Genomic DNA, 16,967 nt, shown 5'->3' on the forward strand with positions numbered 1-16,967 from the left:
CCGGAGTGGAGCCACGACTGGCGAGTGTCATGGACTTGGCCACTTCGGGGCCGGGTCTAGCGCCCGACGGAGGCGTGAATCCGATCCGATAGCGAAAAGCGAAAGCTCCACGTAAAGGCAAGTGGAAAAGCTGTTATGGTGGTCGACGACTTAGAGGCGATTCGTGTTCTGGATGAGAATGGGGCAAACGAACCGCGTGAAGCCGGGCGATCTAACCCGGTCGAGTAAGATATCGTGTTGCCTTCTAGAACGGATAGCTCGGATGGCAATCGCAGGAGTTTGGATGATGATAAAAGGGTGGCCGATAACTGGCGAATGGAAATTGCCCAATGTTTGGTATCGCGTATCTATCTTTGTTTGATGTACTTGTCTCCGTATAGACGCTATTGTGTAGGTTGTGGCTATTAATCATACGTGTGTATTTTGCGGTGGTAAGTGGGTTTCAAAATTGAAGGAGATTGTGGCGGGAAGCCGGGATAGAGGCGGTGGTGAAGCCGTCGATGAGTGAAGAACGTTCGGGAGGCCCTCGAAGATGGAACGCGAGGAACTGGAAGGTCAAGAAAGCTCATCAAAATTGAAGTCCGCCAAGATGTTGAAAGAAGACGAATTTGAAGAGCCGAGGCAAAACTGTGGGGAGTGAAGAGAACGTCTGGCGGCAAATAATTGTGGAGATTGGTAGGTTGAACGATTATGCCTTACAATCGCAAGAAGGTTGCTTTCGGGGGCTACCAAAGCCTATGATGTTCGGATGCAGATTTTCGTTGAACCGGAGGCGATTACAACGCTTTGAAGGCGGATCATGCGCGTTACCGACGTCTTACCTCGGGTAGAGAACGGGTGCGGGAGGAATTATTAGTAGTGCTCCTATTGCCCGAGAGGTTTTGCTTTCCTGACCGTGATACCGCATGGCCGATGCCTCCGTAATGCGATGCGATGAGTTTAGATTTGGATGGAGTATCGTGATAGTGGTAGCGGAATACGGATCTTTGAGATTGATGAATCGCTTCAGCCAGGAGAACTAATTATGGAGCCCGGAGGTGGCGATTTGTAATTTTGTTATTTAGTACTGTCAGCTTATAAGCTGTGATACAATAAATTTGTCTCTTTGGGGTAACTGGGCGGATTCGTCTTGTTACTGTATGCTTAAATCTGAAGAAACGACACTGGTGCTCCGTTACGTCTTTGCGGGGTTTTCAGTGATAACGAAGGTTATTTAGCCGGGTTGGATTTCCTGAGTAATCTCAGCAACCCGGTTAACGTATTATTTTGCTATCTTGCTAATATAGATCGGTGCTTGTGCGTATGCCATGATTGTTGCTTATTTCTTTATTCCGCTTGCTCAACTATAATTGGTGTGGTGCCGGTGCATGTGGCGAAGAATGGTAGGTATGGTGTAATGACAACTTCTCGGCCCGGCGGGAGATGTTTGCATGGCGTGTTGTTGTGAAATTATCTGCAGCTCTGAGGTGGTGCTCGTAATGTGGGGACCAGATCGCTGGCTTCAGCTCTGTGATGCAAGTCGAAACGCTTCGTGTTCAGTGCCGCTAACAGCAGTGTTCCCTCGCGTGCGACCGCGTGGAGGGATCTGGCGGTTCAAGGAACGTAATGATGGCAGACAGATGGCATTTGGCGTCTCAAGGTAATTAAGAGGGCTTTAGGAAAAGGCGTTTCCTTTTGAATAAAAGCGGCTTATCACATACCAAGACAAGTATTTGCTTGCCTTCTTCCCAAAAGCTTCATCGTCTACTTGCTCGCTCATTTCTTTGTACCTCTCCTCCATTCGCGCTTATCCGTGCACGTTTATTCTCTTCCGTGAGGATTCTCTTGTTGATAAAAGGTTGGGGTAAAACCTATAGCTCGTGTGATGATGCGTTTGTGCTCTAGGTTGTTATCATGGCGGATCGTCATTATCGCGAGGGGAAGGAACAACATGAGGGAAACTTCTCCGATAATGGAAGAGATGGAGTTTCAACCCCGTGCATGGTGATCAGCGGGAAGAGGAAAGCCGATCTTTGTAAAGCGAAGAGTCATAAAAGCGTTCTAGGAGTTTTGGGGCCCGTCCCTTGGCGGCATTGTCTTTTAGGTCGCCGCGAACGGGTGGCGACTGATCGGTCGCCACGCTGAGATGTAGCGACTGGGGCAAAACGCCTGCCCGGCCGGTGAGGCTTCGTCCCCACAACGTGGTGATGTGGGGCGAGTTTACTACGATGGGGAAAGACTGGGAAGAAGCGTATGGTGAAACGGTCGATTTGTAAAGCTTCCACTCGGCGCCCATAGCAGCAAACCAGTTACGAAGGGGATCGTCTTTGGATGGCGACAAAGGCGAAATGAAGGATGAGGACATGGAAACGCTTACGGGGACAATGGATATGGCGGCGTGTTTGGTAAGTTCATGATGCACTATGTAGTTATGTAAATTTGCCCCGAACAACCGATTCTTGGACTTTGTTTGTGCGGTTTCTTGCGGGGATATGATAAATTGAAAGAAGTTGTTCAAAACACCGTTTGTCGATAACCCTCACGTCGGGCTGGGGTGTATCGCGGCGTGGGGGTTGACAAGAGAAATTTGGAGGTGATGACGGCGAAGTATCAAGCCTGCTGAGGAGAATGCAGCGTTAGTGACCGACGCGGACGGAGTTAGAAAGGGAACTAGCTGTGGTATTTGCTTATCGCGAAGAAATGTCGAAGGTGGCAGCGAAGAAGAAGCGCGTATCTTTGAAGCCTATATCGCCTATGCGTATTTGGACGAAAAGTATGACTGTTGAGGAAAACGATTGCGGCGATGAAGGAGGGAATGAGATCGTGTGATCTTGAGGTCATTTCGGCATCTTGCTACTACTAGCGCAGCCGGAAGATAAGCATGTCATCATCGAGAATCGATAAGGTGATCTTCATTTGACTCTGTTAGTCTTAAGTTGTAAGTTTCGTTCACATTTTTCTCTTATATCGAGAGTCAACAATAGAGTCGCTGTGTTTTCGGGCTTGCTGGAAAGGTTCGCCATTTTTGTTCAAGGAACTGGTTTCCACGAAAGTGGCAGTTCCAGACTTGGTTAATTTTTGTAATGATCTTCGATCTGGATTTCCTGGGTAATCCCAGCAGATCGGTGGATGTAGTTGTTATGATGCATGGTTATATAATCTGATTGGAGATGTTCCGTATGTATATTGTCGTGGACTGGTGTGTAATTAGCGCTCTGCTTAGGATTCTAGTAATATGCGTCCTGTCTTGAGGTCAACCCTAGAAATATAGGTCGTCAACGTGACAGGAATTGGAGGGTTCAATGGATCATGCGGGCTCCAGGGAGCGATCTGCTCATGGAGAGCGTTCTGGTGTAGTCAATCGTAGAAATATAAGTCATCAGCATAACAAGACCTGTAAAGGCTGTAGAGCCTGTTAGCTCCAGAGAGCTGTATGCTCGCGGAGAGCGTTCTCGTGTGGTCGATCCTAGAAATATAGGTCCTCGACATAACAAGACTTGGAAAGGCTGTAGAGCCTGTAAGCTCCAGAGAGCTGTATGCTCGCAGAGAGCGTTCTCGTGTGGTCGATCCTAGAAATATAGGTCCTCGACGTAACAAGACTTGGGAAAGTAGAGTCTGTAAGAGCTCAGTAAGCTTGTATGCTTCATGAGGAAGCGTTCTCGTGTGGTCGATCCTAGAAATATAGGTCCTCGACGTAACAAGACTTGGAAAGGCTGTAGAGCCTGTAAGCTCCAGAGAGCTGTATGCTCGCGTAAAGCGTTCTCGTGTGGTCGATCTTAGAAATATAGGTCCTCGACGTAACAAGACTTGGAAAGGCTATAGAGCATGTAAGCTCGACTAGGTATGTATGGAGAGAGAGCGTTCTCGTGTGGTCGATCCTAGAAATATAGATCCTCGACGTAACAAGACTTGGAAAGGCTGTAGAGCATGTAAGCTCCAGAGAGTAGTATGATGCTTAGAAGGCTTCTTTCTTGTGCTATGCGGCAATGACTCTTTGGTGAGAATGGTGGACCCAGGAAGCGTGTTGTATATCTATGCTGTGTAAACTGGTTGACTTGTCAATACAAGTAAATAGATTATACCGTACTAGCTAACCCAAGAAACGTAGTTTTCATTAATGTGAACATAAAGATATACAACGTGAATATCGCTACTGGTAAAATTGTTTGATGAGATAAGTATTCCAAGAGGCGAGGCAATATCTTCCCCTCTTGGGTTCTTAGCGATTATGCTCTATTGCCCGGCGGCCAGCGTTCCACGATGTAGGGGCCTTCCATGTGGGTGCTAACTTGGAATCGTCTTTGCGTCTCTTTTGAGCACTAGGTCTCGGGTTGAAAAAGACCTAGGATGAACTTCGCTTGTTGTAGGAGTTCTTTGAGTTTCTTGATAAGATCGACTCGATGGCAGCTAAGTCGCTTTTCTTCCAACAGGTCGACTTCCGTGCTAACACGGAGTCGTTATGTCCGACTTCGACAAGTTCTCGATCGAGTCGTGGTAGTGTATGTCATTTCGATTGGGAATTACGGCTACGTGCCATAACATAAGGAGAATGGAGACTTCGCCCGTCTTGGATCGGTACGTGGTGCGGTGGGCCCATAAAATATTCTCCAAAATGATTTGGCCATTGGCTTTTATTCTTTTCAATCTTTTTCTTCAAGTTTTCCAAGATTGCTTTGTTCTGGCTTACGCGACCATTACTCTGGCGCATCGTGGAGTAGAAAAGGCGTGAACGATCTTCCACTTGGCTAGAAACTCTTTAACCGTTACGCCTTTGAACCGAGGCCCATTATCCATTACTAATGTGTGTGGCAAACCGAATCGGTGATGATGTGGGTCCAAATGAGTTTTCGACATGTAACTCCTTGGCGTGTGCTAAAGGAATAGCCTCGACCCACTTGGTGAAGTAGTCGGTTGCAGCTAGGACAAAGCGGAAGCCCGGTACTCTTACGTGGGATGAATAGGCCCATAATGTCCATGCCCCCACATGTGGAATGGCTACCGGGCTCGCTATCTTGTCGGTTCGCGGCAGGTTGGATGATATTATTGTGGCCAAGCGTTTGGCATTTGAGACATTTGAGGGCGTATGCTTTGGCATCGACCGCATCCGGGGCCAAAAATATCCTTGAGAGATGGATGGCCTTGTGGGCTAACGAGCGACGCGGGCGTGATTTCCACATTCTCCGCCGTGGATTTCTGCAAAATCAAGCGACCCGATACGGGGTAATGCACCGTAAGTCGCGGGCCACCTGGATTTTTCGAACAATTTGTTATGAACCAAACAATAACGTCGTGCTTGGTAGGGGATCCGCTTAGCCCAATACGGCTCCTGGAGGGGCGTGCGTCTTGGATATAATCAATGATGGGTTGCATCCATGTTTGACTCAACTATTTGTGGCGGGAGAGAGGAAATAGGTCGCTTATCATCAAGGTGTGGTCGACTTGGTATGCAGGTCGATCGGCGACTTCTATGAGAATTTGTCGGGGAACGCATTTCGGTCAGGTAGCCAAGTAAGCTAAAGTATGCTGCGTGGCGGTTCTCCTCACGCAAGAAATGATGTATGTGTACCTGCTTAAAAGAAGGCAATAATTGATGAACGACCTGAAGATATTTTGAAAGATTACCTTCATGGGTAGTGTACTCTTTTGCAACCTGGCGAACAACCAGTTGCGAGTCGCTAAATACTTGGAGCTCTGTGACACCGAGCTGCAGCGCCATACGAAGTCCCCTGATCAGCGCCTCGTACTCCGCCTCATTGTTGGAAGTGGCAAAGTCGATGCGAACGGACTTTTCCATCACCGTTCCATCGGGTGAAACTAGGACCACCCCGATGCCGCTGCCGCCGGGATTGCTAGAACCATCAACAAAGAGAGACCAGGTGGATTTGATGTGCTCCTTCAAATCTGGGAGGTCGGTCTCTTGTTCCCAATTGGGGTCATCAACAGGGAAATCCGCTAGAAAATAAAGCTTTTGTCCCTTCGGGAAATTAAGGGGTGCAATTCCGGTGGTGTTCGCCGAAGTTCTTCGCCCAAACCGCCATCCGAAAGTAGTTTTGTTTTCTTTGTGGAGAATTTTCTTCAATGGGAGGTCGGTAAGAACTTTGATTTGATGCTGAAAGTAAGGCTGAAACGCGTGCGAATATAACAAAGCAAGTCTTGCTCTTTCCGGGAAGGAGTAATTCTTTTCATTTGGCGTGAGTGTCTTACTCGTGAAGTAGATCGGCTTCTCTGAATTGTTCTCCTCTTTAAAGAGAACTGAGGTGATGGCAAAATCGGATCTGACGGATAGAGCCCCGAGTCTCTCTCCATCTGAGGTTTAGCTAAGGCGGGCGTGGTGAGGTACTCTTTGAGAGTGGCGAATGCTTGATGGCTTGATCGCTCCATGAGAGCTGCTTTCGCCTTTTTAAGGAGTTGCAAGAGCGGTCTACACTTATCGGATGCCCTTGATATGAATCGGTTGAGTGCGTGACCATGCGACAATTTCTGTATTTGTTTCTTCGATGCGCGGATCGGGCATGTATAAAACGCTTCGGATCTGGTGCGGATTAAGCCGATCCCTCATTTGAGACACTTGATACCCTAAAAACTTGCGGAGGGCGCTCAAAAAGGCATTTCTCTGGATTGAGTTTCATGCCGTGCACGGCCTTAATCGAGAGAACGCTTGCTCAAGGTGGGCAAGGTGATCGCCCGCTTTTTTGCTTTTGACGACCATATCATCGATGTAGACCTCCATGGTGTCGCCTAACATGTCTTGGAACATGTCAGTGACCAGGCGTTGATACGTTGCTCCGGCGTTTTTCAAGCCGAATGGGAGAACGTTGTAGCAATAGATCCCTTGCTCTGTTATGAAAGAGGTCTTCTCTTGATCCTCCTTTGCGAGTGGGATTTGGTTGTACCCACTGTATCGCGTCCATGAAGGAGAGAAGCTCATGACCCGCAGTGCGGGTACGACAAGTCGGTCGATCGCGAGGGTAGGGGAAAACTGTCTTTTGGCGTGGCTTGATTGACATTCGTAAAAATCGGCCGATAGGTAAAGCGTTCCATTCTTTTAGATGTACGGCCCACGATGTTAGCGATCCACTCGGATAGTCTACTTTTCGGATAAAACCGACTTTGCTTGAGTTTGTCGACCTAAATCGTTGATGGCTTTTGAAACCCGCGGGGATAGTCGGCGAAGTCATTTGGCGGACTAGTCTAGCATTGGGGTTTACATTTAATTTGTGGCATGCGAAGTTTAGGATCGATTCGGGCACATCGATATACAACCAAGCAAAACATCTTTATTCATAGATAAGAAATTTACAAGGTGGGATCGAGTGTGGGATCTAGGTTAGCCCCTACATATACAAACTTGGGGTCGTCTTGGTGCCAAGATTCACTTTTTTTTTTCGCGCATTTGGAGGTTTTACAACCGATGGCGATGAACTGTGGCGACTTCATTTATCGGAGGAGGTCTGAACACCTGGTGGGACGACCTGACTGGTCGCTGAGGGTGGAGCGACCTGTTCGGCAACGCCGCCAGGGGTATCCACGACTTGGGGAGTGGGACGCGCAAGCACATTGATGATGCGGCTTTCCGCTGTCAGCAATGGCGGCTTGACATGGCTGGGGCGATCTGAAACTTTAAGCGACGGCTACTTGTCGTTGGATCAATGCTAGAGGTCTTGGCCGACGATTAAGGACTCGGGAGCGAGAGTGCGAATTATCGGCATTGAGAGACCTTACGCTTGTAAGAGCCCCATTACGCTTGGCGATTCGGGGTTGGACTTTGCGACTAAGTCCGTGCCATTGTGTAGGCTGGAGGGTTCTGTGTGGCGGGGAGGCGAGTTCCGCGGGCGGTCTCATTTGTTGATTTGACACGGATTTACAATAAGTGCGCTTCAAGTTGATTGCTTCTAAGTTCCATCATTCCTCGAGGTCACGGGAAGCGGAGAACTTGATGTAAAGTTAGGCGGTACCGCATCCCGATCAATCCGGCGTCGTCCGAGGATGGCATTGTATGGCGACTTTTTTGTCTAGAACATGAGAACCGTGTATGGCGAGGTGATCTTGTCCTCTCTAGATCCCACCGAACCTTTGGAAGTATAATATCACCAATGGGATCGCCCTGGATCCATTGAACCCGTAAAAGGGACGATCGGATTCGGCGAGGGCCGGACTTGGGAAGGCTCATCTCTTGCATGGTGTGGTAGAACAAGATGTCACGGGGAACTACGGATTCGTCGAACAGCAAGTATCCGGTCGCTAATTTTGACATGGACAATCAATGCATCATTATGAGGAAAGGCGGACTTTGCTTAAATCGGCCTCCGTAAAAGTGATATCGCTGGCTGCGACTGAACCACGCGGGCGTGAGGCTGCTGGGAGGTGAAATGATAGACTTTCCGAAAGCGCCGACCACGGCGTCTTTTCTCTACGGATGAGGTTACGGAATCATCCGGAAAAGTAATCCGTGAATAGTTCGATCATTGTCCACGATCGGATGAGTGTTGCCGGCTTCTGGCGTGGCGTGACGACGATCGTGGGCGTCCTCCGCTGCGTGGACAACCTTGAAACTCTTGGGAGTGGCGAGATGGAGATCGACTCACGGACTCGGCGAGCCATCGGTTTTGTGTCGCAAATCGCCGTCGGGAATGCTAGTGTATCTTGTTTGATGTGGCGGCTTCCACTAGGTCCACGGAGATAGTGTTTAAGCCCCCGGCAAGCATCGGTTTCATGGCATTTGGCGTTGTGAAATCGCCAAAATGGCTTGTCGGGCCGATCTCATCGGCTGCCTCAATTTCGGGCGGAAGAATGGGGCTCGCTTAATTTTACCGAATGTAAGCGGGGGAGCGTCGAGGATAGCTTAACCGAACTCTCTTTTTTCGATCGGTGTCGGCCTTTGGTGCAAAGCGACCTAAGCGCTTCTTTGCCCGTGGTGTATGCGATCCGAGGCTAGCTGCGACCTCGGTTCTCTTCTAAGCCGTGGAGTTTTAAAGTTTCCGCAACTTGATGTACTTGTCATGGCGTAGAGCTTTCGGACGGTGTCTCTGGCGTTCCTTCATCAACGACACGGAGAGGTCGGTGTTTCGCACTTTCGGCAAGCATTGGAAAAGGCCGATTGTGGCGAAAGATTCTTTCAAGCCACTTTCCATGCACATGATTCGACCTTGAACCGTCCCTAGGAATTCACGAATAGTTTAGGTCCTCCTTGAATGATAATGAAACAAAGAATCAAGATCCGCCTTCTTCCTTTGTTGTGGACGATCGGGCGGGCGAACAAATCGATAAAATTTTGTTGAAGGTTTTATAGTATCGATTCAATGAAAAGAACCAATCGAGCGCCATCCTTGAGGGTGTTTGGAAATAATCTGCGGTGGAGATGATCAAACTCACGGTGGTATGTAAAGTGCCAAACTCGAATATAGCGAGCCACATCGCGGACCGGCACGCGTCTTTGCCGTCATTACATGGGAAAGCGTGGCTGGATAAAGTCTTGTAGAGAGGGTTTATTGAGGACCTCTGCGCTGAACGGAGATGCGTGATACGTCTTAAGCATCTTGTGCACAATCTGTGTCGAATCCTTCTTTGCAGCGTTCTGGCCAATCCTTTGGGATAACTCATTAATCTGTTGATTAACGTCGTTGATGTTGTTCTCTGCTCCGTTGCCGACTTGTTGTTGCTGGTAACTATCCACCTGAGCACGTAAAGTAGCATTTTCCTCCCTGAGTAAGGAAATGCTATCATTCGTTATTCCCAACTGGTGGGCAAGGTGCTGGACTTGAGTTTCTAGGCTAACCATGCTTCGTGGGCTTGAGAGTTAGAGATGGATGAGCTGATTTAAAGTGGCTCTCAAGTAATCGAACCCACAGACGGCGCCAATGTAAAGGGGTGTTTTGGATTTCTTGTTGGGGAGGGTTAAACCGACGGCTTAACGCCCATATCCTCTTCTTAGTTTTTCTCCTTTCCTTTCTTTTTGGGGAGAGGAATCGGGCCCGGACGTAGTTCAATCGGGTGGTATTTATAGGCTTGGGAAGTATCAATCTAGAAGACACGCGTGTGTATATGGTACACGTGTAAAGGTGGAGATCGTGAATGAGTGTTGAAATTTGGTTATATTATAAGTCATGTACTTGATTGGGTCTTGGCGAGGTTACCCCTATTTTCGGGGATGGGTAATGATTACCCCCGATGGTTATCATTACACGGTAGGTTCGCCATGTGCAAATCTTGAAATATCTTCGTCCTCCTTTCGTAGGTCGCTCTTGGAGGTATTTGCATCGTGGGTGTTCGAGGGCCGCTCCACGATTCGGTCTCGAGGGTCGGCCCCGAAGTTAAACTACGTTTAACGCGTGCATGATAAGATATCGCTCCCCTACGGTAATGTCCTAAAACTCTTAATGCTCATAACTTACCACGGGGAAAGCTCTAAGCAATGCGTGATTTGATATTATCTATCTAATAAGATAGGGTTTTTTTTTTCGCTACAGGACAAAACTATAATAAAGGACGGTCCAGATCGAATTTAAAACCATCAAACGGCTACTGTGCTCTTATTTTCCCCGAGATACGTGTTGGCAGCTATTACTAAATGTGTCGCAAAGTTGATCCATGAGCGAAACGGCTATAACATAACAGTCAACAGTTCGAGTCGCTCTAACATCATTTTCTGCTTTGTTTTGTTTATTCCAACAACATAAAATTGATTAAAACAAATATTGCTGTTGGGATGAATCGAACTCGGGAACCAGTGTGTTAAATACTCACTGATGCAACCATCTTGGAGTAAAGTCATCCTATTCGTTGTCTTAGAATTTACTCATGGAGGTATTGTATGCATGCCCAAGCATGATTGCAACCATTGCCGAAGGCCTTTAATGCGTAGGTGAAACGTGCCGAAGGCATGCCGGTGAGTGTCTTTAAGACACAGGGCATATTCTAGTACGCTAATAAACAATGGCAGGTCATTGTGGTTAATACATACAGTAAGTCAGAACAAGCAATCACTCCATAACATAAAATTGTGTAATCTTGGATTTGATATTATACGCTAATAAACAATGGCAGGTCATTGTGGTTAATACATACAGTAAGTCAGAACAAGCAATCACTCCATAACATAAAATTGTGTAATCTTGGAAGCCGAGGCTTTGTCAAAATTATTACAATGTCAGTTCAAAACCATGAAAGAACACTAAGATGGGATTTCATATTTTTCTGTGTTGGTACTTTAAGTATACAGATTTACAAATTTAAAACACATTCACTATTTGATACAGAAGTCTCCTTTTTCAGTGTTTGGGCCAGCTACACCAAAGTGCCGTCTCAACGTTGCAACAATTAAAGAGTGATCCTCCAAGCTGCATGTATGAATAACTATAATTCACTAATCAATCATTAATGTTAAGAGTAACTGTATGAGCGATTTGTAGCTTTTGTGATCCATGATTTGCTCGCTCCTGACGGTGGTCTCCAGATGATATCCTCGAGTTTACAGCAAAAGTTCTTGAAGAACTGCAGCCCAAAGAACATGATTCATAAGGATTGGGTAAGACAAAACTAGTACGATTTAACTTTATAAGAAGAATGTGATGGGATTTAGTAACATCGTGTGATGCGAAATAACAACTGATAGTTTGTGGTAAAGCAAATGCATCTGCAAGAGCAAACCTTGTGGTATTCAACTACATCTCCAGCCACTTTTTGAGCGTCCACCATGAAAAGTGATGGAGCAACTTCAAAAATCTGTGACGTCCAAACAGTGTGAGTAGAGGTAAATTCCAAAAGAAACAGTGTGAGTAGAGTGTGAATCATAACAATTACAAAAGCAACCAAGTTTAAAGAAATTTCACCGAAGAAGTTGTAGGTTACCTCAATAATAACTGAGAACTGAGCAGTCTTATCTGCTGAAAGACCTTCCATCCTCATCTGAGAGTTTGCGTTCACAAATCCAAATAAGTACATAACTAAGAATTGAATAAGTATGAAAGCAAGGAAATCCATAGAGTTGTTGGAAGGCAAACACAAGCACAAGTCAGTTTCTTGAATTTCTCATTTGAAATATAATACAGCTAGAAACCAGCCAGCTTGGGTGATGCTACTCATTCGGTAAAAGAATTTCTTTTCACCCACCCAAATCATGGTACTACATAGAACTTCTCAGATCCCATATTAAGGACAATCTGACATATAGAACCTCTAAGAAGGCTGCATCTCTGCCAATCAGGTGCTAGGGCAAGAAACTATGAGATTTCCTACAAGTGTCCCTAGCATGTACAAACTACTTCCATATGAAGAAGAATAAGATAAATTCGATCAAAGGACTGTTGCTATTAAGTATAAACCTTACTTGCATCAGATAAAATATCATGCTACATTTTACAGTCTAAGCTCTTTCCACCAAGAAAGTACAGAAATAAAATCAGTATGTTAAGGATACAATCACAAAATCGAGTCACATTCGGAACAAAAAGTAAGATGAAAAAGAATATCATAGAAAAGAAGCCCACCTTATAATTACGAATATGAGTTTTGAATCCCATTGATTGTGCAACAACTTCCATAGTCGACATAACAAGTTTTGGCGGTTTTTGGGAAACAAAGCGTGTTTGTTGCTTCACAGGGTCCTGTCAGGAAAAGAAGTTCAGAATCCAAACCTTTACATACATATTTACTAAAAAGTAAAATATGTTCTGGAAAATCAGGCTTGCAGCACAATTTTTTGGATAAATCCTTTGTATGATTTATTTTGGATATTCTAGAACAAAAAAAACAAAAAAAGTTGCATGACTTGAATTAACCACACCTTGTTTGAATTGGGTTTAGATGTGGCCAACCCACTCTCATTTACATGACTGACAACTGACATGACAAGCGTGTTAAAGTCTCGAATATCTAATACGCTGAATTAACAAAGTGTAGATGACTATTTAACCACATCAAACCCATTCATACCTGTCCACGGTTGAATATTGCTGATAGGTTCAAACCTTGAGAGAGAATTATTAGGTCAAATGCATTCAGAATCAGTGGACCAGTATCCTCGCTCCCGCATGGCTCATTAGCCGGCTGGTCCTGCAGGATTCAGAGTACCAACTAAAACAAACAAACGCCTGAACCAAAAAAAGGGAGGGAACTAGGCAATGGACTGAAAGAAGCAGACGGTATAGAAAGAATGCAAATTTTATATTCCCCATGATGATCCACCTACCCCAAGATGTTAGCTGCCACTCTGTTTGGGCCATCACCCTCTAGCTCTTGTCAACTTACCCAAATTTAGTTTGCTATGTAGCAATTAGATATAGACAAGTAATGGTCACCAATCACAGGGAAAACTGATTTTTGTTACCTCCAGTTAAAAGGTTGGCCAAGAGTCATGGAAACTAATGGAGTAGTGATATGTCAGAAGACAAACTTTATACATGAGATAGACCAATTAGGAACATCAAAATGAAAAGGTCGCTTCCTATATTTGAGTTTTGGAGGATGATAGCTAACAGTCTCCTATCCCCAAAGACACAAACAATGCCAGCCATCTTGTACAAAAATTGTGTTTAAGGGTGGCATTAACATGTTCTGTCAACAGTGTAAGAGGGTCTTAATAAGCACTAGTAAGTGACTTAATAAGTATCAGCTGATTAAAGCTCTCACAGAAAAAAAGGTCAAGAACATGAACTGTTAAAAGGAACACCGATTTGAAAGATGGCCAACAAAAACGAAAAGAATATACTAGTAATCAATATTAAAAAGTTCACCAACCTCTGGATAATCAAAGACAGCATATACGTCATCTAGGTTAACATCTTCATACTCAATGAGTCTAACGGGAACATAACTTTTCTTGAACCATTCATCATTTCTGATCTCTTGAATCTGAATACGCTACAAAATTCAATGAAACTTTATCACTTGCAAGTAGAATCAATGGAAAAATAATTCCAAGTAAATAGGAAATAGGATCTCGTCATATAACGTATGGAGCTAAGTAAATGTCAAAACTTTTACATGACTAAGTCCAAGCTTTGCTCACACAGCAGTTACTATGGTAGTAAAGTGTAAGGTCAGTGCAATAAAGATTCAGATTTGAGCCATCTAGAATACCAATAGCAATGCTCATGTAACGAGTTTGTATAAGATATACCTAACATACTTAAAACATTTTGACAAATAATAAGGTAAGCTCATATCAGTATTTTCATCATAAACACAATAACAACCAATGGAGTTCAGAATGAAAAATCCAACTGTGTTAAGTAAATATTTCTACAGGAGAAACTTACAGTTTGAGGATTTGGGTCTAGAATTTTATCAATCAAGGATTTGGCTCCAACAGGAAACCAAGATGGACAAGAAAACTCTGAATTCTCAATCTGCACGATTTCCAAAAAAACGGAAATAGATAAACAAAAGAGTGATAACTGCAATTTACTTCAGTTTGAATGAAAGACAACAAAAGATTTGATATATCAACTAAAAGTATGTCTTGGATGTAAAATTCCTTAAGGAGGCCTTAATGAAAAGGAAATTAAATAAATGCATATTCAATTTAGTAACCTTTTTCAACAAGACATTGTTCTCTTCAACAATTCGAACAACAGGATTAATTTACAACATTCCAAAATAGTAATTTACAATCCATTTATGTTCCTATTTTGTAGAATGTTTTAGTTTACTGTCATTGCTTGCTTAATTATTATCCAAGCACTAAACCAGGTCAGTGAATCCTCAGAAATCAGCAAAATGTACTTTCAGAACTTAGGATCTAGAACAAGTATTATGTAGCATCCTAGTCTTCAAACGCTAGCAGGCAAACATCACACACCTTGACAGATAAAAGAGTATGTTACCATAGAATAAAAAACTATTTACGCGCCTAAAAATAGTGCTCCCTTGTCAGTTCCAAATGAAACACCAGACTAAAAACATGCCTTACTGTACAATGTTGTAAGATCGATCTCATCAAATGGGAGATAACCTGCCATCAAAACATAAAGGATGACGCCACAGGACCAAACATCTGCTACAGCACCATCATAACCCTTGTGGCTGAGTACCTAGAGACGGGTATGAAAAGGATGAGCACATACTGAAGTAAAACAGAAGTTGTAATGACTATACAATCACCACCAAAATACTATACACAGGAAATACCTCTGGCGCAACGTAGTTTGGAGTTCCACAAGTAGTTCGTAGGATGCTAACTCCCTAAGCACATCAAGAACTCAATCACTGAAATTTACATATAACCAAGACTGATAGGAAAAGTAAAATATGCAATGAAGAAATCTCACTTGGGGAGGTAAAGCACTGAGACCAAAATCGGAAATTTTCAAATTCCCTAGGGAATCCAGAAGAAGATTTTCAGGCTGTGTGCAAAAAAATGGAGTATAAGGAAATCCCGTAACATTTGTTGCACAGCTTTAAATATTTCAACCACAATGTACCTTCAAATCTCGGTGGTAGACTCCCTTACTGTGGCAATAATCAACCCCATCAATGAGCTGTTGGAAATATCTCCGAGCCTCGGCTTCACTGAGTCGTCCATGGTGAACCTGTGTAATACACCAATTTGTTTAGGTCATAGCTGTCAAACTAGTTTATACCAAACGCAATTTGCGATAAAAGCCTCACTATTTTATCAAACAATTCACCACCCGTGATGAACTCCAAGATTATATATATCTTTGTACGACTTGCAAGAACCTAACAAGCCAAGATTAAAGCAGGGAACAGTAAGATTATGAACCAAGGAGAACAACATCTTGAAATAATTATTAGTCAAGTAAAACATAGTAAGAGCTCAAAGTCAAATGCAAGTCGTGCCTCATGCAGTCGCACTACATATGGATGTCGAACAAGCTTCATTATGGAGATTTCTCTCTTAATCTGCATAAACAAAATAAAAGGGACCAGTCTTGTAAGTAGACAATGAAGATGCCTAAATAAAAAAAATTGACACTTTCTGCTCATGGTAACACAATAAAACTAGTTTAAATGTGTGTGATTTCTCAAAAAATTGTTAATTTCAGACACCATTTAAGCTAAAAAGTGAAAATTACCAATTCAAGCAACAAAAATTTCATCTTAACAAAAAATGATCAAAATTCAACACCAAGAGAGTATGAAAGGTCAACCTGATCAACCATTTTATGCTTAATGATTGTAGTTCTATCAAGAACTTTCATAGCAACACTTTCACCAGTTTCTGTGTTCTGGGCAAATTTGACTTTAGCAAAAGTTCCTTCTCCTATTGTTCTTCCTACTTCATACTTGCCAACTTTTTTAGCTCCCCATTTTATTTTTTTAGCTCAAACTACATTTCACAGCTTCAACACTTTAAAAAGAAAGGGGAAAAAAAAAGGTGGTGTGAAGTGTGAGAGAGGGGGTTTGGAATTTTTAGGAAAATTTGGCAACTATCTATTGTTACTTTTTATTTTTTGGTCCAATGTCTTTTTCCCACTTTTTCATAATTTTGTTAATTAAGAAAATGTCTTTTTTCTGATAAGTTACACACCAAAAACACTTTATTTTTGTTCCTTCTTTGCTTTTTTTTTTTTTTAAGTCCTTTGTCAACTATAAGTGTGGTTCAATTAGTGATGACTGTGGAGAGACTTGTCTGTCCTTAATTTCACTAGCAAAATGCACGTGCTCTGCACACATGAACGACACACAAAATTTATTGAAGAGAATGTGAACATAGTTATCAAGAGGAGAGCTATGTCAGATTGTTACTAAGGGGTTGTTTGTTTTTTGGTTTTTTAGCGTTCAGAGGCACTGAAACATAAGTTTTCAGCGTTGCCGTTCTCTCACAGATTGTTTGTTTTCCCAATTGTCTTAAGCGTTCAAAAGCAAAAATCGTCTTCGGCGTTCCGGTCTCACGACTCTGAATCTTTGAAATGAGAAACGTGAAGCACTTGTTTTTAGAGTTCAAAGAATCGGCATTTAGCATTTAGAAGGTGGGCTATTCAAAGATTCGAGGCTCAAAAACAAAGCGACCCTAATTAATTTATTAT

At 43.7% G+C, this 16,967-nt stretch overlaps 1 protein-coding gene across 2 annotated transcripts; it reads right to left on the reverse strand.

Moving 5' to 3' along the window:
- Positions 1–11,045: 11,045 nt before the first annotated feature.
- On the reverse strand, positions 11,046–16,480 carry CIPK8 (CBL-interacting protein kinase 8). 2 transcript variants are annotated; one of them, XM_086607072.1, is made up of 14 exons: positions 16,089–16,480; positions 15,778–15,840; positions 15,586–15,657; positions 15,399–15,506; positions 15,246–15,320; positions 15,106–15,159; positions 14,883–15,008; positions 14,235–14,324; positions 13,714–13,836; positions 12,910–13,029; positions 12,465–12,581; positions 11,827–11,883; positions 11,626–11,700; positions 11,046–11,469 (listed from the first exon to the last, which is right to left on the reverse strand). In XM_086607072.1, the coding sequence occupies exons 1-14, from the start codon at positions 16,137–16,139 to the stop codon at positions 11,359–11,361; spliced, it is 1,242 nt and encodes a 413-aa protein (XP_086463198.1). In that variant the 5' UTR covers positions 16,140–16,480; the 3' UTR covers positions 11,046–11,358. The 2 variants fall into 2 exon arrangements, with proteins under 2 accessions (XP_086463198.1, XP_086463199.1); XM_086607073.1 differs by lacking the exon at positions 11,626–11,700 and having other exon boundaries at positions 16,089–16,449.
- Between the last annotated feature and the right edge of the window lie 487 nt (positions 16,481–16,967).

The sequence above is a fragment of the Coptis chinensis genome, chromosome 4 (genome assembly GCF_015680905.1).
Source record: "Coptis chinensis isolate HL-2020 chromosome 4, ASM1568090v1, whole genome shotgun sequence".
NCBI lineage: Eukaryota > Viridiplantae > Streptophyta > Magnoliopsida > Ranunculales > Ranunculaceae > Coptis > Coptis chinensis.

Bases quoted from the DNA above. Each gene is read 5' to 3' on its own strand.
- CIPK8 (XM_086607072.1), bottom strand. From the start codon at position 16,139: ATGAAAGTTCTTGATAGAACTACAATCATTAAGCATAAAATGGTTGAT. The intron at 11,701-11,826 runs GTAACCTACAAC...TGGACGTCACAG, and splicing joins AGTTCTCAGTTATTATTGAG to ATTTTTGAAGTTGCTCCATC. The intron at 11,470-11,625 runs GTTTGCTCTTGC...TTTGGGCTGCAG, and splicing joins ATGTAGTTGAATACCACAAG to TTCTTCAAGAACTTTTGCTG.